Raw genomic sequence first — 26,369 nt, 5'->3', positions numbered from 1 at the left:
AGAACCACCAAGCTGGAGGTATCACACTCCCTGATTTCAAACTATATTATAATGCTATAGTAATCAAAATAGTATGGTATTGGCATAAAAACAGACACACAGATCAGTGGGACAGAATACAGAGCCCAGAAATAAAGCCAGGCTCATATGATCAATTAATCTATGACAAAGGAGCTAAGAATATACACTGGGGAAGGGACAGTTTCTTCAATAAATGATGTTGGGAAAACTGGACATGCAAAAGACATGCCACTTGCAAAAGAATGAAACTGGATCACTATATTACACCATATGCAAAAAATCAACTCAAAATGGATTAAAAAGTTGAATGTAAGACCTGAAACAACAAAACTCCTAGAAGAAAATGTAGGTGGGAAGTACCTTTTGACATTGGTGTGGGTGACAATATTTTGGATTTGACATCAAAAGCAAAGACTAAAACAAAAAGAAGCAAGTGAGAATACATCAAGCTAAAAACCTTCTATGCAGCAAAGGACACCATCAACAAAATGAAAAAGCAACCTACCAAATGAGAGAAAGTATTTGGATATCATATATCTGACGATGGGTTAATATCTAGACTATATAAAGAATTCATACAAATCAATAGTAAAACAGCAAGCAAGCAATCCAGTTAAAAGTGGGTAGAAGATCTGAATAGGTATTTTTTCAAAGAAGGCACACAGGTGGTACATGAAAAGGTGTTCAACATAACTAATCATCAGGGCAATGCAAGTCACAACCACAGTAAAGTGTCACCTCTCACCTGTCAAACTGGCTATCATCAAAATGTCTATAAATAACAAATGTTGATGAAAATGTGGAGAAAAGGGAGCCCTTTGTGCACTGTTGATAAGAATGTAAATTGGTGCAGCACCTAGGGGAAACAGTACCTCAAAAAATTAAAAAAGAACTACCATATGATTCAGCAGTTTCACTTCTGGGTATTTATCTGAAGAAAATAAAAACATTAACTCAAAAAGACACCTGTACCTCCATTTTCATAGCAGCATTATTTACAATAGCCAAGATATGGAAACAACCTAAGTGTGTATCAGTGGATAAAGAAAATATGGTAGATAGCACTTAACCATAAAAAAAGGAAATCTTGCCATTTGTGACAACATGGATGGATCTTGAGGGTATAATGCTATGTGAAATAATTGAGACAAATACCATGTAATCTCATTTACATGTGGAATTTGAAAACCTGAGCTCACAGATATAGAGATCAGGTTGGTGGCTGCCTTAAGCAAAGCAAGGGCGGGGTGGGGTGGGGAGGTGTAGCAGTGGTGACAGTTGGAGGTGGTCAAAAAGTACAAACTTTTAGCTACAAAATAAACATAAGTCATGAAGATATAATGTACAGCATGGTGACTGTAGATAATAATACTGTATTGCCTATTGAAAGTTGCTAAGAGAGAAGATCTTAAAAGTTTTCATCACGAGAAAAAAAAATTGTAACTATGTATGGTGATGGATGTTAACTAGACTTGGTGATCTCTTAGCAATATATACAAATATTGAATCATTACATTGTACACCCAAAATGAATTAATTATGTCAACTATATCTCAATAAAAAAAATTAAAAGAACCCAGTTTGCATGTCAGAGGATAGCCCATTTTCTTGATTGAAAGTTCTGGTGGAAACCTGGAGGCAGTTTCATACCAGCATTTGGTTGAGCCCAGAACCAGCTGACTAATGATCTGATTAGATACACAGATACAGTATGTATTTTGGTATCACTGGATATGCCTTGTAATGGCAACCTTCAAGTTCATGCATGTTTTATCCTCTCTTTGTTGTGTTTTCCAGAGGGATAATCTATTGGCTGATAGAGTAACAAATCAAAAGTAACTCTACACCATTGATTCGCTTAAGCTTGTGTGGGAACAATGGAAAGAGGCAGCCATTTACTTTGAAAAAGTGGAACAGGTATGAAATTTTTGTTGCTGCCTTTCTTTATCTCTTTGCACACCTATTTCCAGACCAGTTGAAACAGCAAGTGGTTCCTATCTGAAGACACAGGATCGGAGTTACATGAACAGGTACTGGGGGTTATTTGTGACATTCCAAGTTGTCTTGTCTTCAGGTTGCTGTTTATATAGGTGCCAGTGCAGTCAAGAGGTAATTATTTTTCAATAACAAATTGTAATCACACTAGGGAGAGTTAACACTTTAAAACATAGGCTTAGCATTTTGGGTGTGTGTTTAGCTTTAAGATACAATGCTCTCTGAATAAGATCTTGCTCCAATAAATAGATTTCTATAGAGGGATTACAGAAGTAATAAAAAAATGGTAAAACGTGTTGGTTTCTCCAATCACAGCCATCAAAAGTGTTTTTACTGTTTAATGATCTAATCTCCTCTACTCATATTTTACTTTCTCAGCAGTGAAGGGACCCTGCCAAGAAAGGCAGAGTCTGATTTTTTTTCCATTTTCAGAATTCACATAGTAGATAGAGGTGAAGCTGGTGAAGCTTCTTTTATTCTGAAGGAAACATCTCATGTCAACATGAAAATTTTAGCACAGAATTTGTAGGACTCCTCGAGTTAGTACCTTTAAAATATGTGCTTATTTTGAATTGGATGTTTGTCACCATTGGAGCACTGAACCTTCTTTCAATTGTATCTTTATCAAGAGACAGGTGAGCTGAATGTGGTTTGGTAGTGACTGTTCAGTGGTCAGTGCTTTAAGAAATTATAATATTCATGGATTGTAATGCAACTAGGTGACTCAGATGGTAAAGAATCTGGCTGCAGTGCAAGAGACCCAGGTTCAACCACCTGGGTGGGACGATCCCCTGGAGAAGGAAATGGCAACCCACTCCAGTATTCTTGCCTGGAGAATTCCATGGACAGAAGAGCCTGGTGGACTACAGTCCATGGGGCTGCGAAGAGTCAGACACGACTGAGCGACTAACACAAATGCAGCTAAAAGTAATTTAAGTTCAGAAGATTAAGTATCATGTACCTATCATGATCAAAATTAAATTACTTAATAACTTTGCATAGCAATTTTTTCTCCATTGGATAGTATAGATGAGAGACTATGAATAAATAATAAAGACTTGAATTTTGCATAGGAATATGAGCATTCAAAAGGTTAAGAGAAAGAACTCATAAAAATTGTATTTTATATAAGGCATTAAACAAGGATATGGCTCCATTATTTAAGTTTAAGCAGAGTTTTTAGCAGATGTTTGGACTATTGCCCTGTAGTTAGCAGGTTCTTAGCACAATGTCTTTATTTTCACAAATTGAAACAAGTAAGGGTTTCAGTGTACTACTCTTTTGAATTTGACACTAAATGTTATCTTCATTAATAATATATGAAGAGTCTGATTTCTAGCTCACCAAGGGCACAGAAAAATAGTAGGTTGTTGCTTGACACACAAAAAAGCAAACTTGCGGTCTTTGTGCTCCTTTATGTTTCAGTTTGTAGAATAAGCCAACTACTAACAACTCTGCCCAACTATTGACCAACTATCTTTTCTTCAGTTCAGTTCAGTCACTCAGTTGTGTCCGACTCTTTGCAACCCCATGAATCGCAGCACACTAGGCCTCCCTGTCCATCATCAACTCCCGGAGTTTACCCAAACCCATGTCCATTGAGTTGGTGATGCCATCCAACCACCTCATCCTCTGTCACCCCCTTCTCCTCCTGCCCCCAATCCTTTCCAGCATCAGGGTCTTTTCCAATGAGTCAACTCTTTGCATGAGGTGGCCAAAGTATTGGAGTTTCAGCTTCAACATCACTCTTACCAATGAACACCCAGGACTGATCTCCTTTAGGATGGGCTGGTTAGATCTTCTTGCAGTCCAAGGGACTCTCAAGAGTCTTCTCCAACACCACAGTTCAAAAGCATCAGTTCTTTGGTGCTCAGCTTTCTTCACAGTCCAACTCTCACATCCATACATGACTACTGGAAAAACCATAGCCTTGACCAGACAGACCTTTGTTGGTAAAGCAATGTCTCTGCTTTTTAATATGCTATCTAGGTTGGTCATAACTTTCCTTCCAAGGAGTAAGCGTCTTTTAATTTCATGACTGTCATCACCATCTGCAGTGATTTTGGAGCCCCCAAAAATAAAGCCTGACACTGTTTCCCCATCTATTTCCCATGAACTGATGGGACTAGATGCCATGATCTTAGTTTTCTGAATGTCTTAGATGTTGTCTAAAAGAAACTAGTTTGATCTTCTGGGAATAGGGCAAAGAAGGTGAAACAAAACAAATTTCAAACTGTCTGTAACAACTCATTCTCAGTATTAATCAACCCGCAACATAAAGCCATCAGCTACTAGATTTCTTTTTAAATTTCATTTATTTTTTAATTTATTTATTTTAATTGGAGGCTAATTACTTTACAATATTGTAGTGGTTTTTGCCATACATTGACATGAATCAGCCATGGGTGTACATGTGTCCCATCCTGAACCCCCCTCCCCCCTCCCTCCCCATCCCATCCCTCAGGGTCATCCTAGTACACTGGCTCTGAGCACCCTGTCTCATGGATTGAACCTGGACTGGCGATCTATTTCACATATGGTAATATACATGTTTCAATGCTATTCTCTCAAATTATCCTACCCTTGCCTTCTCCCACAGAGTCCAAAAGTCTGTTCTTTATATCTGTATCTCTTTTCCTGTCTTGCATATAGTGTCATCATTACCATCTTTTAAAATTCCATATATATGCATTAACATACTGTATTGGTGTTTTTCTTTCTGACTTATTTCACTCTGTTTAACAGGCTCCAGTTTCATCCACCTCATTAGAACTGATTCAAATGTGTTCTTTTTAATAGCTGAGCAATATTCCATTGTGTATATGTACCACAGCTTTCTTATCCATTCGTTTGCCAATGGACATCTAGGTTGCTTCCATGTCCTAGCTATTGTAAACAGTGCTGCGATGAACATTGGGATACATGTGTCTCTTTCAATTCTGGTTTCCTCGGTGTGTATGCCCCGCAGTGGGATTGCTGGGTCGTATGGCAGTTCTATTTCCAGTTTTTTAAGGAATCTCCACACTGTTCTCCAATAGTGGCTGTACTAGTTTGCATTCCCACCAACACTCCAGCATTTATTGTTTGTAGACTTTTGGACAGCAGCCATTCTGACCAGCGTGAGATGGTACCTCATTGTGGTTTTGATTTGCTTTTCTCTGATAATGAGTGATGTTGAGCATCTTTCCATGTGTTTCTTAGCCATATGTATGTCTTCTTTGGAGAAATGTCTGTTTAGTTCTTTGGCCCATTTTTTGATTGGTTTATTTTTCTGGTATTGAGCTGCATGAGCTGCTTGTATATTTTTGAGATTAATTCTTTGTCAGTTGCTTCATTTGCTATTATTTTCTCCTTGTCTACAATGCAGGAGACCCGGGTTCAATCCCTGGGTCGGGAAGATCCCCTGGAGAAGGAAATGGCACCCTACTCCAGTACTATAGCCTGGAAATTCCCATGGACGGAGGAGCCTGCTAGGCTACAGTCCATGGGGTCGCAAAGAGTCGGACACGACTAAGTGACTTCACTTTCTCCCATTCTGAAGGCTGTCTTTTCACCTTGCTTATAGTTTCCTTCGTTGTGCGAAAGCTTTTAAGTTTAATTAGGTCCCATTTGTTTATTTTTGCTTTTATTTCCATTACTCTGGGAGTTGGGTCATAGAGGATTCTGCTGTGATTTATGTCAGAGAGCATTTTGCCTATGTTTTCCTCTAGGAAAACAACACAGATTACAGTGTGATTAGATTTCTCAACAAAGAGATGATTTGAAAAAAAAACATAAACGAAAGCAATAGCCAGCTACCATGTCTTCTTGGGGGTGAGTTTCTATGTACGGAACTTTTCGAGACATGGAATCTGCCTTCTTTTTTCCACTGGAGAGAGGTATGCACAAAGGGATGGCTGTGGGGCAGGGAAGGATGAATCCTGGATTGTTTCCAGGACTATCCCAGCCCCCAAGTAATCCCCTCTCTTGTTCCACACCTGGAATAATTTTAGGGGGCAACCTTGGGGGAAAAAAAGGCCCAGTCAAAATTGAGAAATAGTGCATATTTGTGCTTTGTTGAAACTGATTTTAGGACAGTCTGTTGATTTATGAGCCATGGCATCTCTCTTATTTCATGAGATAGATGATGAAGAGTGAACACATTTTATTCCCTCAGTTGAAACTCTTTCTTTTGAATGCTGAATATAGAGAAAAATACATAAAGCAAAGGTATTTCTTTTATTTCTTCTTAGCTCTCTTGAATAGCTCTCTGTAAATTTCCTTTATGAAAATGTCTTAACCCAGATTTACCACTGCTTTTTTTATCCATAGTAGTAATGTCTACATAACTATCTGTTTGGTTTGAATATCTTAGTGTGTGTGTGTGTGTGTGTGTGTATTCTGTTTGTATAATAAGCCAACTACTAACAACTCTGACCAACTATTGACCAACTATCTTTTCTTAGATGTTGTCTGAAAGGAAATAGCTTCATCTTTTAACCGAGCTACATGACACTAAGCAGTATTGGTTGACCAGAATCTAGCTAAAATATGCTCAAAAGAAAACAATGTATACAAGTTTGTGTATCGGGAGGAATTTCACTGGCTCAATCCAAGGAAGAATTAATTGACAAACTGTGGGAGACAAGGAGTTGCAAGTGTACCTGAACCCCACCTAGGTTCTATCTCCGTCTCTTGCCACTGCTCATCCTCTGCAGGTCTGTTTCAATCTCTCTCATTTCAGGTCAGCCAACAATACCCAAAATTTACATTTGACAGGTTTTTACCATGAGAGATTGTTCTACATCCAAAAAAAAAAAAAAACTTAGGGAAGGACTCTGACTTGGCTTGGGTAAGGTACCTACTCCTGGTCTAGTTGACTACAATGATCTCTGGTCAGAAGGCCCCAAAAGGCAAATTTGTTAAGTTGGCTTGTCCTGTGCTCTGCTTAGTCGCTCAGTCGTGTCCGACTCTGCGACCCCATGGTCTGTAGCCCACCAGGCTCCTCTGTCCGTGGGGATTCTCCAGGCAAGAATACTGGAGTGGGTTGCTATTTCCTCCTCCCAGGGGATCTTCCTGACACAGAGATCAAACTTGCATCTCTTGCATTAGATGACCATCTAAGGTCATCCAAGTTGGCTTTGATGACCTATAACTCCATATTCTACGGTCTTAGGATTTGAATCATATTCTTAGTGACTTGGGGATCTTGCTACCCAGTGAGATCTTACAATCTCAGAGAAAGTATAATTACTGTGGTTTATTCCTTGCCCACCAAGTCACACAGAAATCTCTACTTTCCAAATCTCATTCATTCATGGCAAGTAGTGTGACCTGTGAGAAGTCTGTCTGCCAGTTGTCTCCATTTCTGGGAGCAGTTAGGTGAAGTGTAGGGCAGAGTGTCAGTGTCATGAGTTTATATGTGAGGTGGCAGCAGGAGAGAGGGGACAGGAAAGGAAGTAGGGAGGGTGTCAGGCAATTTTTCCTTAAATTGTGAATACTCAGCTGGGCTGTGATTCCAAGAGAGGGCTGAGCTGCAGACCTGGAACACAGGGGTGAATGACCCAGCCCCAAGTCCTGAATTATTTATCTGCTAGGGAAACTGTGGTGGAAGGTGAGAACGGTAAGGTGGAGCAGTAACTAGAATATGTGCTATGATTTACTGAGTGTCTGCCAGTCAGTTTGAATATCAGCTAGATTTTGTTTGTGTGTGTGTGCTCAGTCATGTCTGATTCTTTGCGACCCCATGGACTGTAGCCTGCCAGGCTCCTCTGTCCGTGGGATTCTCCAGGCAAGAATACTGGAGTGGGTTGCCATTTCCTCCTCCAGGGAATCTTCCTTACACAGGGATCAAACTTGCCTCTCCTGCATTGGTAGGTGGATTCTTTACCACCTGTGTGCCACCTGGGAAGCCCAGATTTTGTTTAGTGGTAGGCAAAATTAGAATTCCTCCTCCTCTTGTCCTTGTGTGTACCAGACACTAGGGACTAAGGCCTCTCTGGCCTCTGGAAGCTCGTCTTGCATGGACAGCTAACTGAAGGGAGACAACATAGTCATGCCACCAGCTGAGGCTTTATCCTTGGGTTGTTGTCCTTGTTAAGTCAGTTTTTTCCTCAGTGCCTTGGGGTCTACAGGGTTTTTTCCTGATGTCTGACTTTCTTCAGCACCGGCTTCCTTTTCTCCTCTCAAGAAGCGAGATGCTCACAAAAACATTTTGAAGTTCTTCACACTGTTCTTAATTGAATTACTTAGGACCACAAGTGCTCGCTGCACCATGCTGGAATCTCAAGGGCCTCTAAGACCACTGGAGCCCACCAGGCAACATCCAGAAGGCTCTGTTCTTATCTGTGTTGGTTCAGTCTAGTCTGGTGGGAGCAGAGCTTGAAGGTTGGCTTCAACCAAGCCCACCTGTCCCTGGGATGTGCCTGTTGGGGTCTGCAGCTCCACTGTTGTCACCAGGGGGTCCTTATGTTGAACATGAGAGACTCCATAGCCCTGACACCATCTCCTGAGCCCTGGCACATTCATTCATCCACATTTATTCACTCTTACAGCACTTGATGCACAAAGCCCAAAGCTGGAAGATAGATGATAATTTTCAAGGAACTTCTGGTCAGAGGAACTCACAATCTAAGTAGTTTTGTTTTTTTTTTCTTGTTTTGTTTTTGTGATAAAATATAAAGAAGTTTATTATTTTGTTTTAAAGTGCACAATTCAATGACATGAAGTAAAATCTCTCTGATATTTAACCATCACCATTGCCTGTTCTAGTTACTCATATAAGAGGAATCCTATACAATATTTGTCCTTTTGTGACTGGCTTATTTCACTTAATGTTTTCAAGGTTCATTTTATTGTAGCATATGTCAGAATTTCATTTCTTTTTATAGCTAAATAATATTGCATTGTATGTATATACCACATTTTCATTTATCTGACTTTTATGAATAATGCTGCTATGAACATTGGTATCTTTTAAATACATTAACTCATTTAATTCTTATGACAGCTCTATGAATTTAAGTACTTTTTTGGTCTCCAGTTTATAGATAGGGATAGTCATGTAGCTGGTCATGGCAAAGCCTATATTCAGACCTATAGTCAGAATGCTGTGCACGCTCTGAATTATACACTGTGCCTCCTTTAATAGAAATAGTTCTTTAAAGTCAATATGTCCTTGGTACATTATCTGCATTATTTCTAAATCCTTAAGATAACCTTATGATGTGGGCCTTATTATCCTTGTATTCCGAGTGAAGACATTAGGTTTGGCGAGACTACACGGTGGATGCAGGAATGCCCCAGTGTGCTTGCTTCTCCGTGCTTCCCCCCACAGCCAGAAAACAGCAAAAGGCGGCTCCATGGGACATGGGGCAGCACAACCCCTTCTGTATAGACCACAGGGAGAGGAGCTATCTTGGATATAGAACCCATGAGCACTGTGGGGAACTCAGTACCCCATAGTTGCAGAGATGGTCTAACCAGGCTCTCAGATGAGACTAGGAATGTTGTGTTTTGTTTTGTTTTGATACTTACAAAATGTTGGGTTTTAGTTTTTTGTTTGTTTACCTTTAAGAACTCATACTTTAACAATGGCTATGCCAATAGAGTCAAAGTAAAATAGATGATTATTTCCATTGTTGGCTACATTTGGAAAAGATATTTTAAAAAGGGCAAATTCTAAGCAAAAAAATCCTGACAGAAAAAAATCTACATATGCCTGACCTGAGAGGATCAGTTTTTAACAATTGTAAGTTAGCTGGCTATTTAGGTAACATCTTGCTTCTATTTAGCCATGTGGACAAAGCCATATTCCATTTGCATGACTGCGTGTAGCCCTTAGGACCCTGACCTGAAGCTCTAGCGTTGGCTTTCCTAATCCTTTTTTCCCCTCCTTTTGCAGCTGACACAAAGACGTACTTCAGATCAACATTTTACAAACACTCAGAAACAAACTATCTTCCCTTTAGAGATCTGGCATGCATTACCTTCACGGCCATCTCCTTCTTTGGTTTTGCAGTTTGAGAGAATGGCATGTAACATACCTAACCAACGACAGCGGACAATGTCAACATCTGGAAAAGCTCTGTATGAAATTCTTGGTCTGCATAAGGGAGCATCAAATGAAGAAATTAAGAAGACCTACAGGTACAGAGGAAGTTCAATGATGGCATTTCTTGTACTACTAGTGATAGCTATGTTGTGATTGGTGAGTTTCAGAGATATAAGCTTCCTGCTGAGGCCTGGTAATCAGAGCTTTGGAACTCATGTTCCATTCCCTAGTCTACAGCTGAGCAGTTGGGAACAGAGAAGCATGATGTTGATTTTATGAAAGAACTCTCCTGTGATGCTGGAAAGGTAGTCTTGTGTTCTAGGCCTATGTTGTTAGAGACAGACAGACAGACAGACAGACAGACAGACACTGCGAATGACCAGGAGTTGTGGTTAACTGACATGAGATAGCACCACCAAATATGGCAGAGGGTTTTAAAAAAATAAAGGGGGGCATCTTGCAATTGCTGTATTGTCCTATGCTTTTCAAGTCTTCCATTTTGATCTTTCATATCTAATCTAGTTCCAACTTAGCTGTTTTTTGGGAAAAACTGAAATAAACTTTTCTTAAAAGCATCAAGGAATTTTAAAAAGGACTAAGTATAACTTACTTATTTTGCAAAATTTGGAAATCACTAAAAATGAGGATAATAACATTTATCCATAATTTTACCTCTACGGACAATCACTGAAATTTTTCTTGCAGTCTTTAAATAAAAAACCTAGATAAAACAACCCCTACATTGTCCCCCCTCCCGGCCTCTGGTAACCACTAGCTTTTTCTCTGTATCTGTGAGTCTGCTTCTTTTGTGTTATATTCACTAGTTTATTGTATTTTTTCATTCTTAAAAATTTTTTCCAGATTCATGGCTTTTATATTTTAGGAAAACATAATTTTTTCTCTGTTTTATTTAATTTTTTATTTTTATGCAATTTTTAAAGGTTACTTTCCATTTACAGTTACTACATCTTGGCCATGTTCCCTGCGTTGTGCAACACATCCTTGAGCCTAACTTACATTCAATAGTTTGTACCTCCCACTCTCCCACCCCTATACTGGGTGCAAGTATCTTTTTGAATTAGAGGTTTCGGTTTTTTTTCGGATACATACCCAGGAGTGAAATTACAGGGTCCTATGGCAGTTCTATTTTTAGTTTTCTAAGAAATCTCCATACTGTTTTTCACAGTGGCTATACCAATTTATATTCCCACCAACTAATTAGCTTTCTTTTTAAGAGGCTCTATCATGAATATAGGTGCCGTTTAATATTGTGATTTTTAATGCCTGTAGCCTAGGCTATTCTGTAACTTAATTAATGAGCCATTTTTTGAAAAATATTTTAACTTATTTATTTGGCTGCAGTGGGTCTTAGTTGTGGCATGTGGGATCTAGTTCCCTGACCAGGGATCGAACCTGGGCCCCCTGCGCTGGGAGCACAGAGAGCCACTGGACCACCAGGGAAGTCCCATGAGCTATTTTTTAACATGTAAATTCTTTTAATTTACCCTATACTTAATATCCTTGTACATAAATGGTAATGCATATTTCCAATTGTTTCCTAACTTACTGAAAAATAAAACTGTGCCTTTAGAAGAAAAATGAATCAAAAGACAAATGAAAGTTTCAGATTTTAATCAGTTACTTCTTGATTTGGCCGTGAATTAAGAAAACTTTTCTTTTTTGCTGTTTGGAAGTTTAAAATCTTTAACTAGGCAAATTTGTTAGTCATTTCCTTATGGCTTTTGCTTAATCTGTTGTGGTTAAAAAGCCTCTCTCGATTATAATATTATAAAAATATTTAACTGTTATCTTCTTATGGTACATTTATAATTTTGCTTTTATATTCAATCTTTGATCCATTTGGAGTTTATTTTGACATGAGGAATGAAGGTAGGATTCCAAATTATTTCTTTCCTAAATCACTAGCCCACCAAAATTTATTGAATTCTCCATTTTTATCTACTGATGGAAAATTCTTTGGCTTTGGATTAGAACCTTCACCATGTGGTTAGCTGTGGGACCTGAAATGCCTTCATGAAGCACATGTTGAAAAATAAATGACAGCTGTGAAAACTGCCATTTGGACCCAAATAGTTCTGTGAAATGGTATATTTCGATCAAAGTCAATATTAAACTTCTAGTTTACTTCACTTAATGTGCTAGAAAAGTCTTTGCTGTTTCATTGCAACCTAGAGCTACCCAGGAGTGTGGCTGGAAGCTGTTTGGCTTCCTGTGGGTAGATGTCCTTGGTGAAAGGTCATTAAACTTGACCTTTAAGGCTCTGGGCTGAGACATTGTGCTGGGGGTGAGACTAGGAATCAAAGTAAATGCACAATAAGCAAAATACCTACAAAGATGCTTCCCAAAATGAGGAAAAAAGTGATGTCTAACTATAAGTTCTAAAGCCCACTTTACAAATGTGACTTCTAATTGGCTTTATTTTGTAAGCTGAAATTTCAGGTCATATCCTAATTAAGGCACTAATTATGCTGAGTAGTTTGCAAGTTTAATCATTACAACCTAAAGTCTCTTCATGTAATCAGTGTCTTCCTATTAATTTTGTTTTAATGTCATACAAATATTATTTTTTCAGCTGATTAGGATACTAGTATGCTGCCAAAAGTCTCTCCTTCTAACTAAATTACACATTTGTATTCTGCTAGTTATTCAAAATGTATGAGCAGGCTGAAAAATCCACTGAGAATATTATTCTTATATTCAGGGATCTGGATCAAAGCAGTGACAATACAGTGAAATTAAAAGTCAGTGAAGTTTAATAAAATTACCAACTGTTGAATCTATATGCTGCTTGACCTCTGTTGTAATCCTTGGTTGTGCTCTTGAATAAGGTTGAGCTAGAATGCTTCTTTCTTTTTTATATTCTATTTTGTTTTTGAATACATAATATATTCACCTGATTAACATGAGATCACATAAAATGAAAGTGTTAGTTGCTTAGTCGTGTCGGACTCTTTGTGACTCCATGGACTGTAGCCCATCAGGCTCCTTTGTCCGTAGAATTCTCCAGGCAAGAATACTGGAGTGGGTTGCCATGCCCTTCTCCAGAGGATCTTCCTGACCCAGGGATTAAATCTAGGTCCCCTACATTGCAGGCAGATTCTTTACCATCTGAGCCACCAGGAAAGAACACATAAACAGGTATGCGAGAAAAAAGTCTCCTTCCTACCTCATATCCCCTAGGTTCCCTCCCCTGGGAAAACAATTCCTTGTGTACCCTTCTACAGAGAGATCTTATGCCTATATAAGCACATATAGAGACCTTTTGGTCTAAGTAAGATGGTATAGGCTTGTCTCTCCCAGTTCCTCGTGCTAAACATGACAAAAAGCTTTGGAAATAACCCAAGAGACAAAAAAAGAGAACCTTCGAAAGGTAGAAGGAAGAAGAAAAGGTGAATTAGTAAGGGACCACAGGAGCAAAGGAATAACACTGTGACCAGGCCTCTGATGACTCCACATATAAGAAAAGGTGAGCCAGGCCTGGCTTTTCCCAACACTCGCCGTAGCAATGGAAGGCAGCCAGGTGGTCCTACACTTCCTCCAAACTGAATGGGAGCCCTACCAACAGCTCTAGGCAATCCCCACAGAAATGGCCAAGAGGACCCACTGAATGTCTCCCTAACAACAGCCAGACAGAGGACTTTCCCACCAGCCTGAGACTCCCCTCTCTCACCAGAGACTCCACTTTACAGGGGAAATTAACACCAAGGGATTCTGCCACAACAAACACCCAGCTCAGGAAGTGTTTTTGTCCCTGCCCCTGGAGATTCTCTTTCCCCACCTAAAGGCACCAAGGCACCCAGCCTGGGGAGGCTCCTTTCACTTCTTCATCTAGAACCAACAAGCACCAGTAGGGGCCCCAGAGGCAGGAGACAGACCAAGCTGACCAAAACAACACAATGAGGGTCTGAAAATTAGATTGTCATTGGACCCCACTGACCACAAAAGTAGGCTAGGACCTGCAAGCTAAACTCTAACAAAGTGACTGTCTGTTAAAGTAAAAAATTTAAATAGGACCCAGAGCAGCTTACCTGGTGGTCCCATGGTTAAGAATCTGCCTTGCAGTGCAGGGGACTCCGGTTTGATCCCTGGGCTGGGAAGATCCCACATGCCACAGGTCATGTAAGTCCATGCACCACAACTACTGAGCCCGGGCTCTAGAGACCATGAGCCACAACTGCTGAGTCAATGCATGGCTACTGTGGAGCTGGTGCTCCACAATAAGAGAAGCCACAGCAATGAGAAGCCCGTGCGCGGCAACTAGGGAGTAGCACCCGCTCACCGCAACTAGAAAAAAAGCCTGGACAGCAACAAAGACCCAGCACAGCCAAAAATAATAAATAAATACATAATTTTTTAAAACTATAGTGTTTTATTAAAAAAAATAGAAACCAGAGTCTCATAACATAATAGCCAAAATGTCTAGATTAAAATCACTCATTGTATACAAGGAAAGAAGGAAATCCCAACTTGCATGAGAAAAGATAGCCACCTTACTCCCACACAGAGATGAACCAGTTATTGGAATTATCTAGGCATCCTAGAGTAACCATCAAAAAAGATTCAATAAGCAATTGCAAATTCTCTTGAACCAAGTGAAAAAAAAATAGAAATTTCAGCAAAGAAATAGAAGTAATAAAAAAAAAGAACCAAATGGAAATTAAAGAACTGAAAAATTATAGAAATAATACAACTAACTGGATGAGCTTAGTAGTAGAGTGTGATAACAGAGAACAGATTCAGTGGAGGATGGATCAATGGAATATATGCAATCTGAACAGCAGAAAGAAAATAAACTGAAAACAAACAGTCACAGGAAACTTTGAGGTGATTAACAAAAGATCCAACTTTTATAGCACTGGTGTTCTAGAAGGGGAGGGGAAAGAGTGGCACGGAATGAGTATTCCAAGAAATAATGACTGAAAACTGCCCAAATTTGGCAAAATATACAAACCTATAAATCAAGAGGCTAAGTGCATCTCAAATAGAATAAATCTAAACAAATTCACACCAAGATACATTATAATTAAACCTTTGAAAACTAAAGACAAAGAAAATATCTTAAAAGCAGACAGAGAAACAGCGAAATACCTATATGGGAACAGTAATTCAAATAACAGCAGATTTCTCATCTGAGATAACAGTGACCAGAAAGAAGTGATACGATATTTTTCAAATGCATAAAGAACTGTGAATTCTAAGTCTGGTGAAACTATCAGTCAGTCAGTCAGTTCAGTCGCTCAGTTGCGTCCAACTCTTTGCGACCCCATGGACTGCAGTTCGCAAGGCTTCCCTGTCCATCACCAACTCCTGGAGTTTACTCAAACTCGTGTCCATCGAGTCAGTGATGCCATCCAACCATCTCATCCTCTCTGATACCCTTCTCCTCCCGCCTTCAATCTTTCCCAGTGTCAGGGTCTTTTCAAATGAGTCAGCTCTTCAAATCAGGTGGCCAAAGCATTGGAGTTTCAGCTTCAGCATCAGTCCTTCCAATGAATATTCAGGACTGATTTCCTTCAGGATGGACTGGTTGGATCTTCTTGCTGTCCAACGGGCTCTCAAGAGTCTTCTCCAACACCACAGTTCAAAAGCATCAATTCTTTGGCACTCAGCTTTCTGTATAGTTCAACTCTCACATCCATACATGACTACTGGAAAAACCATAGCTTTGACTAGACGGACCTTTGTTGGCAACGTAATGTCTCTGCTTTTTAATATGCTGTCTAGGTTGGTCATAGATTTTCTTCCAGGAAGCAAGCGTCTTTTAATTTCATGGCTGCAGTCATCACCATCTGCAGTGATTTTGGAGCCCAAAATAATAAAGTCTGTCACTGTTTCCACTGTTTCCCCATCTATTTGCCATGAAGTGATGGGACCGGATGCCATGATCTTAGTTTTCTGAATGTTGAGTTTTAAGCCAACTTTTTCACTCTCCTCTTTCACTTTCATCAAGAGGTTCTTTAGTTCCTCTTTGCTTTCTGCCATATGGGTGGTGTCATCTGCATATCTGAGGTTATTGATATTTCTCTCTGCAATCTTGATTCCAGCTTGTGCTTCATCCAGCCCAGCGTTTCTCATGATGTACTCTGCATTTAAGTTAAATAAGCAGGGTGACAATATACAGCCTTGATGTACTCCTTTTCCTATTTGTAACCAGTCTGTTGTTCCATGTGCAGATCTAACTGTTGCTTCCTGACCTGCATACAGATTTCTCAAGAGGCAGATCAGGTGGTCTGGTTATCCCATCTCTTGAAGAATTTTCCACAGTTTGTTGTGATCCACACAATCAAAGGCTTTGGCATAATCAATAAAGCAGAATTAGATTTTGGGGGGAATTCTCTTGCTTTTTTGATGATCCAACAGATGTTGGCAATTTGATTTCTGGTTCCTCTGCCTTTTCTAAATCCAGCTTGAATATTTGGAAATTCACAGTTCATGTACTGTTGAAGCCTGGCTTGGAAAATTTTGAGCATTATTTTACTAGTGTGTGAGATGAATGCAACTGTGTGGTAGTTTGAGCATTCTTTGGCATTGCTTTTATTTGGGATTGGAATGAAAGCTGACCTTTTCCGTTCCTGTAGCCACTGCTGAGTTTTCCAAATTTGCTGGCATATTGAGTGCAGCACTTTCACAGTATCATCTTTTATTTGAAATAGCTCAACTGGAATTCCATCACCTCCACTGGCTTTGTTCATGGTGATGCTTCCTAAGGCCCACTTGACTTTACATTCCAGGATGTCTGGCTCTAGGTGAGTGATCATACCATTGTGATTATCTGGGTTGTGAAAATCCTTTTTGTATAGTTCTTCTGTGTATTCTTCCCACCTCTTCTTAATCTCTTCTGCTTCTGTTAGGTCCATACCATTTCTGTCCTGTATTGTGTCCATTTTTGCATGAAATGTTCCTTTGGTATCTCTAATTTTCTTGAAGATATCTCTAGTCTTTCCCATTTCATACTTCAGGAATTAAGGGGAAAGAAAGACATTCTCAGATTAAGGAAAACTAAAACAATTAATCACTAGCAGATCTACTCAAACAATGGCTAAAGGGTGTTCTTCAAAAGAAAGAAAATGATAAAAGAAGGAATCTTGGATCTGAAAGAAAGAAAGAACAAGAAGGACACAGAAATATTATTGTTGTTCAGTCACTCAGTCCGACTGTTTGCAACCCCAGAGACTACAGAAATATGGGTAAATACAATTTACTATCCTCCTCATAAGTGTTTTAAATTATACATGATGATTGGTATAAAAATTATGTGTGCTTAGTCATTCAGTTGTGTCCAACTCTTTGCGACCCCATGGACTGTAGTTTGCCAGGCTCCTATGTCCATGTGATTCTCCAGGCAAGAATGCTGGAGTGGGTTGCCATGCCCTCCTCCAGGAGATCTTCCCAACCCAGGGATCGATCCCAGGTCTCCTGCATTGCAGGCAGATTCTTTACCATCTGAGCTACCAGAGAAGCCCATAAAAATTTTATAGCACCATCTGATATTCAAGACAATGACATTTAAAGTGGAGAGGATAATGGGATCTAAATGGGAGTAAAGCTTCTGCACATCACTCAAATTGGTAAAACACTGTTATCAGTAGACTGTGATAAATATATACCCAACCACTAAAAAGAGTACACAAATTAATACACTCCAAAAAAAACTACAAGTAAATCAAGATGGAATCCTTAAAAATGTTCAAATAGCCCCCAGGAAGACAAGAAAAGGGGAATGAGAAATAGAGGAAACAAGCAGAAATCAAATAGTAAAATGACAGACTTATGAATTAGTAATTATATTAAATGTAAATGGTCTAAGTATGTTAAATTTTCCCTTTCTTGTTAAACAAATGGTGGTGTACTATCATTCCTATCTTGTGTGTTGCATTCTTTTCTAATATATCTTGGAGATCATTCTAAGAAATGATCAGTTCATAAAAAAGTTTCATTGTTTTCACAGTGCTGTATAGCCGTAGGGTGAATGAATCATTTCTCTGTCAATAGATATTTAGGCTGTTTTCCATCAAGGCTTCCTTTTTAAACCAACATAGAGTTTCTCAGAGAAGGAAACATAACGTTTTCCATAGTCCCATAAAGGTAGACAGAGGTGGGAAGAGGAGAACTATTTTGGTTCTTATCCACTTGTCAGCTTTGCTAGGTCCCAATTCTCAATTCCTGAGCAAGTAGCCAATGGACTCAGCTAGGTCAGATGCTCACCCATGTATGCCTGGCTCAGACTAGAGATCTGGAATCACAAATCCCCACTCCACTTGGCAAGGACTGTGGGATCCAACTCCATGGGAAGGAGAAGTGGTAATGTTCTCAAAGAGGGGGTACAGAGCTGGATGGGAAATTATCAATATCTTTAGTTCTTAATTTTTAAGAGGGTATCATAGACAGAAGCCTCACAGATCTCTCTCAGTCCCTTTCTAGGTCTATTTAGAAATCTTTATCCTAGAAATTTTCTGTGACTAAACCATCTCTTTTCCCCATATTATTGTTTTTCCTGCATTATGAGTACAATCATGGTTCGTTAGTCACCTGATAAATTGGAGCCCCCAACTCTCTCAAAGGACATCAAGGAGTATGACAAGAGGAAGGTTCCTACTGTGTCAATCCACAATGTGCCAAAGCTCTTGCTTCACTGAGATTTTGTGAGAGATCACTTTTTCAAAGTGCATGGAGCACTTTGTGGAAAAGCACAGTGAAAGTATCAGGTACTATTATGAATGGACAGATACTCTCATTATCCTTAAACGTCTGAAATTATCCTGCTATTTGGTGCTACTGTTCAAAATCCATTTATCTAGCATAACGTGAGTTTCTGTACCATGTCAAAAATGCCACATCACGGAATGAGACTCATGCTATGAGTCTTTTTTTCCCCAAACTTTGAACTTTTTACTTTGTATTGGGGGTATAGCCAATTAACAATGTTGTGGTAGTTTCAGGTTTGTGCCATGAGTCTTATCCAGGGCCTTCATTATGAAATAAATCTGCTTTTGGTATCACAGAGTGTAATAACTCCTAAGAGTTTGAAGTCTGAAAAAATGAAAAAAAGTGTTAGTCACTCAGTTGTGTCTGACTCTTTGCAACCCTATGGACTATAGCTCCTATGTCCATGGAATTCTCCAGGCAAGCATACTGGAGTGGGTTGCCATTTCCTTCTCCAGGGGATCTTCCCAACCCAGGGATCAAACTCAGATCATTGCAGGCAGATTCTTTACCATCTCAGTCACCATAATTCCAAGGAGTTTGAAGTCTAAGCTTTATTTAATCCTATTTTCCCATAGCTGGGTCATGTCACTTGATCCCAACAGGGTTTCATAAGATGAAGAAAGATTTCCTCCCATTCTCCCACTGCCTAAAAGTCTTTACTCCCCCTTTTTCATGCTGTCTGAAGAAGACTTACTTGAGTTAATCTTTTAAAGTTCAGATATACCCGAATGGTTAAGCATTTACCCATCTTTCTCATATTTGCTGTAGCTTTAAACAGATATGCTTTTCCTTCTTGTCTAATTTAAGCAGCATCTCTGAACCAACAACATTTTTGAGTTAGGAAGCTGGTGAAGGAGGAGACAGACAATAGTGAATGGAAAACTAGAAAATAGAGCCAGCTGTGCAATTTAGAGAATCTAAGTCTTAAGTATTAACAATCTCATCTATAACTTAAATGTTAGTTTTTAATTACACTGATGTGAAGTTACTACATGTGTACTAACTTCACTGATATGAAGTTAGATAAAAGCAAACTTAAGATGGTCAAAAAGAAGGCTGATTGGTTTCCCTAGTGTTTATGGTACAAGAGCCTAACATATGGTTGGCCAACTGAAGGAGAAATCAGACAAAGACTGAGCTCTTTCTTAAGTCCTCAGAGAACCACAGAATCAGAATGAATCATTTGTATGTTAGCACCTGGGTCTCTTTGTCCATGGATGAGCTTAATTTCTCCTTGTAGACAAGGTACCAGAATCTTGGTGGCAAAATCTAGGTAGCAGGGACTCAGCTGATTCTTCTGTTTCATTCAACTTCACATGGAACCTTCTGGAAATTGTTTGTCTTCCACCTCTGAAGAGGTGAGTTGCTTCAGCCTAGACCAAGTGAGGCAAATGGTGTTTTCACAAGAGGCAGGAAAGTTTGTCATTTCCATAGCGATCTGTGGCAACCCCAATACGTGGTGCTTTTACCCATCTTTATCAGCAATTACAGGTCATAACAGAGGTGCTTATGAATAAAGTGTAAATGTCAGGGGAGTGCATAGCTAATAGAAGAATTGTAAATATTTACAAGGCAAAGTGATGATTCAAGCTCACAAAATAAATTGAAATTAATCTCTATCAAGCACTAATTTGCTTCCTGAGTTCTAAAACCTTCCACTGAAAAGAAGAGTAGATGAGGCTATGCCAGAGTGATCCTCCAGGTCAGTAAGAACTTCCCTTCTCCTGTAGCAGATCCTCTTAGTTCTTCCTCTTAGTTGAACTTGATCTAACTTGATCAAGTTGAACTAACTTGCTCCTCTTCATTCTTCATGAAGCATCTATTTCGATTATTCCTGGGCTCTAGAATCATTATGATCAATGATTTCTTTCCCTACTCACTCATTCACTCAATATCTATTTACTTTTGAATACTTATTATATTGTGAGAGAGGAATATACATATTCCTCTCTCACCATGATGGAATACCAGCTGAGCTATTTCAGATCCTAAAAGATGATGCTGTGAAAGTGCTTCACTCAATATGTCAGCAAATTTGGAAAACTCAGCAGTGGCCACAGGACTGGAAAAGGTCAGATTTCATTCCAATCCCAAAGAAAGGCAATGCCAAAGAATGCTCAAACTACCACACAATTGCACTCATCTCACACACTAGCAAAGTAATGCTCAAAATTCTCCATGCCAGGCTTCAAAAGTACCGGAAATGAGAACTTCCAGGTATTTAAGCTGGTTTTAGAAAAGGTAGAAGAATCAGAGATCAAACTGCCATCATCTGTTGGATCATAGAAAAAGCAAGAGAGTTCCAGAGAAACATCTACTTCTGCTTCATTGACTACACTAACGCCTTTGACTGTGTGGATTGAAACAAACTATGGAAAATTCTTAAAGAGATAGGAATACCAGACCACCTGACCTGCCTCCTAAGAAATCTGTATGCAGGTCAAGAGGCAACAGTTAGAACTGAACATGGAACAACAAACTGGTTCCAAATAGGAAAAGGAGTACGTTAAGGCTATATATTGTCACCTTGCTTATTTCACTTATATGCAGAGTACATCATGTGAAATGCCAGGCTGGATGAAGCACAAGCTGGAATCAAGATTGCAGGGAGAAATATCAATAACCTCAGATATGCAGATGACACCACCCTTATGGCAGAAAGCAAAGAGGAACTAAAGAACCTCTTGATGAAAGTGAAAGAGGAGAGTGAAAAAGCTGACTTAAAACTCAACATTCAAGAAACTAAGATCACGGCATCTTGTCCCATCACTTCATGACAAATAGATGGGGAAACAATGGAAACAGTGAGAGACTTTATTTTCTTGGGCTCCAAAATCACTGCAGATGATGACTACAGCCATGAAATTAAAAGACGCTTGCTCCCTGGAAGAAAAGCTATGACCGACCTAGACAGCATATTAAAAAGCAGAGTCATTACTTTACTGACAAAGGTCTGTATAATTAAAGCTATAGTTTTTCTAGTAGTCAAGTATGGATGTCAGAGTTGAACCATAAAGAAAGCTGAGTGCCAAAGAACTGATGCTTTTGAATTGTAGTGTTGGAGAAGACTCTTGAGAGTCCCTCAGACAGCAAGGAGATCAAACCAGCCAGCCCTAAAGGAAATCAGAGTTTTCCTAAAGGAAATTCTGAATATTCATTGGAAGGACTGATGCTGAAGCTCCAATACTTTGACCATCTGATGTGAAGAACTGACGCATTGGAAAAGACCCTGATGCTGGGAAAGAGTGAAGGTAGGAGGAGAAGGGGACAACAGAGGATGAGATGGTTGGATGACATCACCGACTCAATAGACATAAGTTTGAGAAAACTCTGGGAGTTGGTGATGGACAGGGAAGCCTGGCATGCTGCAGTCCATGGGGTCTCAAAGAGTTGGATATGACTGAGTGACTGAATTGAACTCATTTCTGTATCTATGTCTACTGATGGTAGTAGTGGTTTAGTCACTAAGTTGTGTCTGACTCTTGTGACCCCCTATAACCCACCAGGCTCTGCTGTCCATGGGATTTCCCAGGCAAGAATACTGGAGTGGGTTGCCATTTCTTTCTCTAATGTCTTTTTCTCTAATGCCATTTCTTTCTCTAACTGATGCATATCTGTAAATACAAATTTTGTGCCATTTAAAGAGGTTAACCTATAAAGAGTTAGATTTAGTAAGGCTTAAAAGATACATATCAAACAACAAGCAAAACAAGGGAAGTTGTGGTGCAGGGGAATAGATTAATTTGAGCATAGAATTCATATTAATCATTTAATATAAGTGAATGCTTCATGCCATTATTCATTTCTGTTTCAGGCATTATGGTAGGTTCTGGGGGTACAATTCTAAGCAAACCATGGTCACTGATCTCATGTAACCTAATGGAGGAGACAAGAATTAATCAAATGATGACAAAAATGAGTGTATAATTACTGATAAGATAAGGAGATCTAAAGGAAAAAAGGATGGTTCCATGAGAGTATATAACAAAGCTGATGCGAACCAAGGATTAGAGAAGTCTTCCATAAGAAACTTAATGCAGTCTTAATTTTAGGACAAATTACACCAATTTTAGGACAATTTACACTGGCTTCCCTGTTGTTCAGCAGTAAAAGAATCCACCTGCAATGCAGGAGATGTGGGTTCTATACCTAGGTGGGAAAGATCCCTTGGAATAGGAAGTGGTAACCCATGTCAGTATTCTTGCCTGGAAAATTCCATGGACAGAGGAGCCTGGCAGGCTATGGTCCATGGGGCCATAAAGAGTAGGACACGACTGAGTGACTAAGTACAAATAAATACATGCATGAAAAGTATAAATGAATATATCAGTATGAAAAAGCTATGCTTGTTTTCCTGGGTGCTTGAGCAATGGCCCTCAAGCCAAAAAACGTAATATAGCAATTGAAAGAAATTAAATAGACATAAATGTGAAAGCAAGGGTATGAGGTACAAAACTAACATTGTTTACCTCATTGGACATTGCTACATCTTTTAGGTACCAAAATGTTCCTTCAATTTGCTTTATGTCTATCAGTATTCTTGAAACAGAAGCATAAAGCATAAAAGTATACTTTTAAAGAAATGCTTTCTATAAACTTTAAAAATACATTTTACTGAAATTCATATATGTATTAAAACTATTGATAAGTGATGATATCAATGAAAATAGTTGAATAAGGGACTCCTAAAGTCTACTCCACAATAAAAACAACTAAAAATCTGAAAGATTTTTCAACTATCAAAACTATTAGAATCAACCTTTTCAGAATCTGGAAACTGTACAAAAGCTTGTGGCAACTGGGGTGTACTTATTTTTAATTAAGTTGAATCATGGTAAGAACAGTGAATTTCATGGCATTTTAAATTATCCTAGTCCCACAACTTGCTCCTGAGCTCAGCTGTAACCTTGAAAATAAACTGCCTGCATTCATGGTACTCCTGGTACTAGAAGAAGCAGGAAGGACTTCATTTGCAAATAATTGTCATTGGGTGATCTGTCTGGTGGCTTTCTGGAAGACCTATTTAAGAGGTTTGTTTTATCTCACCTAAATCAAAACTTATCCAGTGCTAAAGTCGCCATGAAAGGGGGTGGGGATTTGTTGAAAACATTTACCGGCAAATTTGTAGTTGCTGCCTGAGGTAATGATAACAGTTGGGTAACAGTCGACTCACTAAAGAAACTTCAGAGGAAAGGCTGGGGAATGAGACACTTTGGGGAAGAAGGGCTTTGGAAAGCTCTGACATATTTCTGGGAATCTATAAACTACTTTCATGCTCAGGTCTCTGCATATGCTCAGAAAAGACCCAAGAAAGCCCTAGGCTCCCACTTCTGGCTGACCTTGAAGAGGTGTGCAAGCAGTAAGTGAAGGCTATTATAAGGCACAGTTGTCAACTGCCTAGCTGAGTGCTAAAGGTGTGTCCTAATACACACACACACACACACACACACACAGAGCCCATCTGCAAAGACTGGGTGATTTTTGATTCCAAATGTGTAAGAAAATCTGTTTAATCCTTAGCTGACCATCAAGCTAATGGAACAGACTTCAGCGGCCACACTTGACTAAGAATACAGACTTTATAAAACTAGATCAGAAATATTACTAAACAACAACTACAAGAAACAACTGAAAACCATAGAGAAAGGAGAGAATCTGATATGTACAGTTGCCAGAATATATTATTCAAAATGTCAATATTTTCAAAACAAAATATTATGAGCCATGCAAAAACAAAAAGCAAGATAATAAGGCCCATATGCAGGGTGAAAAATAATCAATAGCAACTGTCCCTGAGAAAGCTCCAAATTTGGACATGTTAGACAAAGACTTTAAATAAGCTAATATGTCAAAGGATAAAGAAAATCATATCTGAAGAACTAAAGGAAAGATGAAAATGGTATCTCATCACATACTGAATATTAATAAAATAACAAAAATTATATAAATGAACAAAAATAGAAATTCCAGAGTTAGCTGAAAAGTACCAAAACTAAAATGAAAAGTTCACTAGAGAGTTTAATAGTAGATATCAGCAGGCAGAAGAACCAATGAAGTTGAAGATAGATCAATTTCTCCACATATACCACCATGCACACCAGCATATACATAGAAGTCCCAGAGGAGAGGAGAAAGAGAAAGGGGAAAGAAGAATATTTGAAGAAATAATGGCTAAAACTTTCCAAATAAAAAAAAATTAATCTACATATCCAAGAAGTTCCATAATTTCTAATTAGATAAACTCAAGAAAATCCTCACTGAGATACCTCATAAGCCACAGTTCAAAGCCAAATAGTATGTTGAAAGCAATGAGAGAAAAATGAATCATCGTTTATAAACAGTCCTCAAAGAGATCAACAATTGACTTCTCGTTACAAACTATGAGGCCAGGAGGCAGTAGACCAATATATTCAAAGGCTGAAAAAATATATATATCAACCAATAATTCTATATTTACCAAAATAATTCCTCAAAAATGAAAGCGAAATCAAGACATTTCTAGATAAATAAATAACTGTGTCATTAGTTGACTTCCCCTATAAGAAATCTTAAAAGGAGTCCTTCAGGCTGAAATGCAAATACACTAGTCAGTAACTTGAATCCACATGAAGACTTAGTGGACACCAGTAAAAGTAACTTCATAGGTAAATATGGAAGACAGAATTAATCTGTTTGTAATTCCTATTTTTTCCCACCTGATTTAAAAAACAACTGCATATATATCATACAACTCAACATCAAAGAAATAACCTGATTGAAAAGTGGGGGGAAGAACTGAATAGACACTTTTGCAAGGAGGAAATGCAGATGGCCAACAGGCACATGGAAGGATGCTCAACATCACCAATCATCAGGGAAATGCAAATCAAAACCATAAGGAAATATCACCTCACACCTGTTAGGAGGACTGTTTTCAAAAAGATAAGAAATAACAACTGTTGGTGAGGACATGGAGAAATGGGAATTCTTGTGCAGTGTTGATGGGAATAAAAATTGGTGTAGCCACCAGGGAAAACAGTATAGTGGTTCTTAAAAAAATTAAAAATAGAACTACCATCTGATCCAGCAATTCTACTTCTCAATATTTATCTAAAGAAAGCAAAAACACTAACTTGAAAGGATACCTGTACCCATGTTAACTGCAGTGCTATTTATAATAGTCAAGACATGGAAACAACCAAAGTGTCCATCAATGGATAAATGGATAAAGAAAATGTGGTATATATTCCAGAGAATACTATTCGGCCGTGAAAAAGAGAGAAAACTTGCCGTTTCTGACAACATGAATAGACCTTGAGGCCATTATGCTAAGTGAAAAACTCAAAGACAAAAAATGTGTGATCTCATTTAAATGTAGAATCTAAAAAACCCCGCAAACTCATAGATACAGACAGCAGACTGGTGGTTACAAGAGGTGGATGTTGGGGCTGGGTAAAGTGGGTAGAGATGGTCCAAAGTTACAAACTTCCAGTTATAAAATGAATTAAGTCCTGAAGAAAAATACAAAATGAAAAAGCAAAAAGAACAGGCTTAAATGTTTTAATAGAGATCAAATTGCCATAACTTGATGTTGTATGTGTATAATGCTTTGCCA

The 26,369-nt window shown here is 38.8% G+C and overlaps 2 protein-coding genes across 11 annotated transcripts in view; one reads left to right on the top strand and one right to left on the bottom strand.

Annotated features, from left to right (window-relative positions):
• Window positions 1-26,369, bottom strand: part of PDE7A (phosphodiesterase 7A) — a 600,339-nt gene that overhangs the window by 286,857 nt on the left and 287,113 nt on the right. The gene's annotated exons all lie outside the window — the stretch shown is intronic.
• The window catches only part of DNAJC5B (DnaJ heat shock protein family (Hsp40) member C5 beta), a 97,566-nt gene that overhangs the window by 32,103 nt on the left and 39,094 nt on the right, over window positions 1-26,369 (top strand). For 4 of the 8 annotated variants that reach the window (XM_081503307.1, XM_081503308.1, XM_081503309.1 and 1 more), the window contains 3 exons: window positions 1,819-1,938; window positions 10,016-10,143; window positions 16,723-16,815. In XM_081503307.1, coding sequence (XP_081359433.1) covers window positions 10,025-10,143; window positions 16,723-16,815 — 212 coding nt within the window. In that variant the 5' untranslated portion in view covers window positions 1,819-1,938; window positions 10,016-10,024. The remainder of the gene's footprint in view (window positions 1-1,818; window positions 1,939-10,015; window positions 10,144-16,722; window positions 16,816-26,369) is intronic. The other 4 variants (XM_081503311.1, XM_081503314.1, XM_081503313.1 and 1 more) reach the window with 1 other exon arrangement.

Source organism: Giraffa tippelskirchi, chromosome 6 (genome assembly GCF_054371585.1).
Source record: "Giraffa tippelskirchi isolate mGirTip1 chromosome 6, T2T-mGirTip1v1.2.pri, whole genome shotgun sequence".
Taxonomy (NCBI): domain Eukaryota; kingdom Metazoa; phylum Chordata; class Mammalia; order Artiodactyla; family Giraffidae; genus Giraffa; species Giraffa tippelskirchi.
Note: the sequence above shows the minus strand (reverse complement) of the source record. Positions and strands in the feature narration are given on the sequence as shown.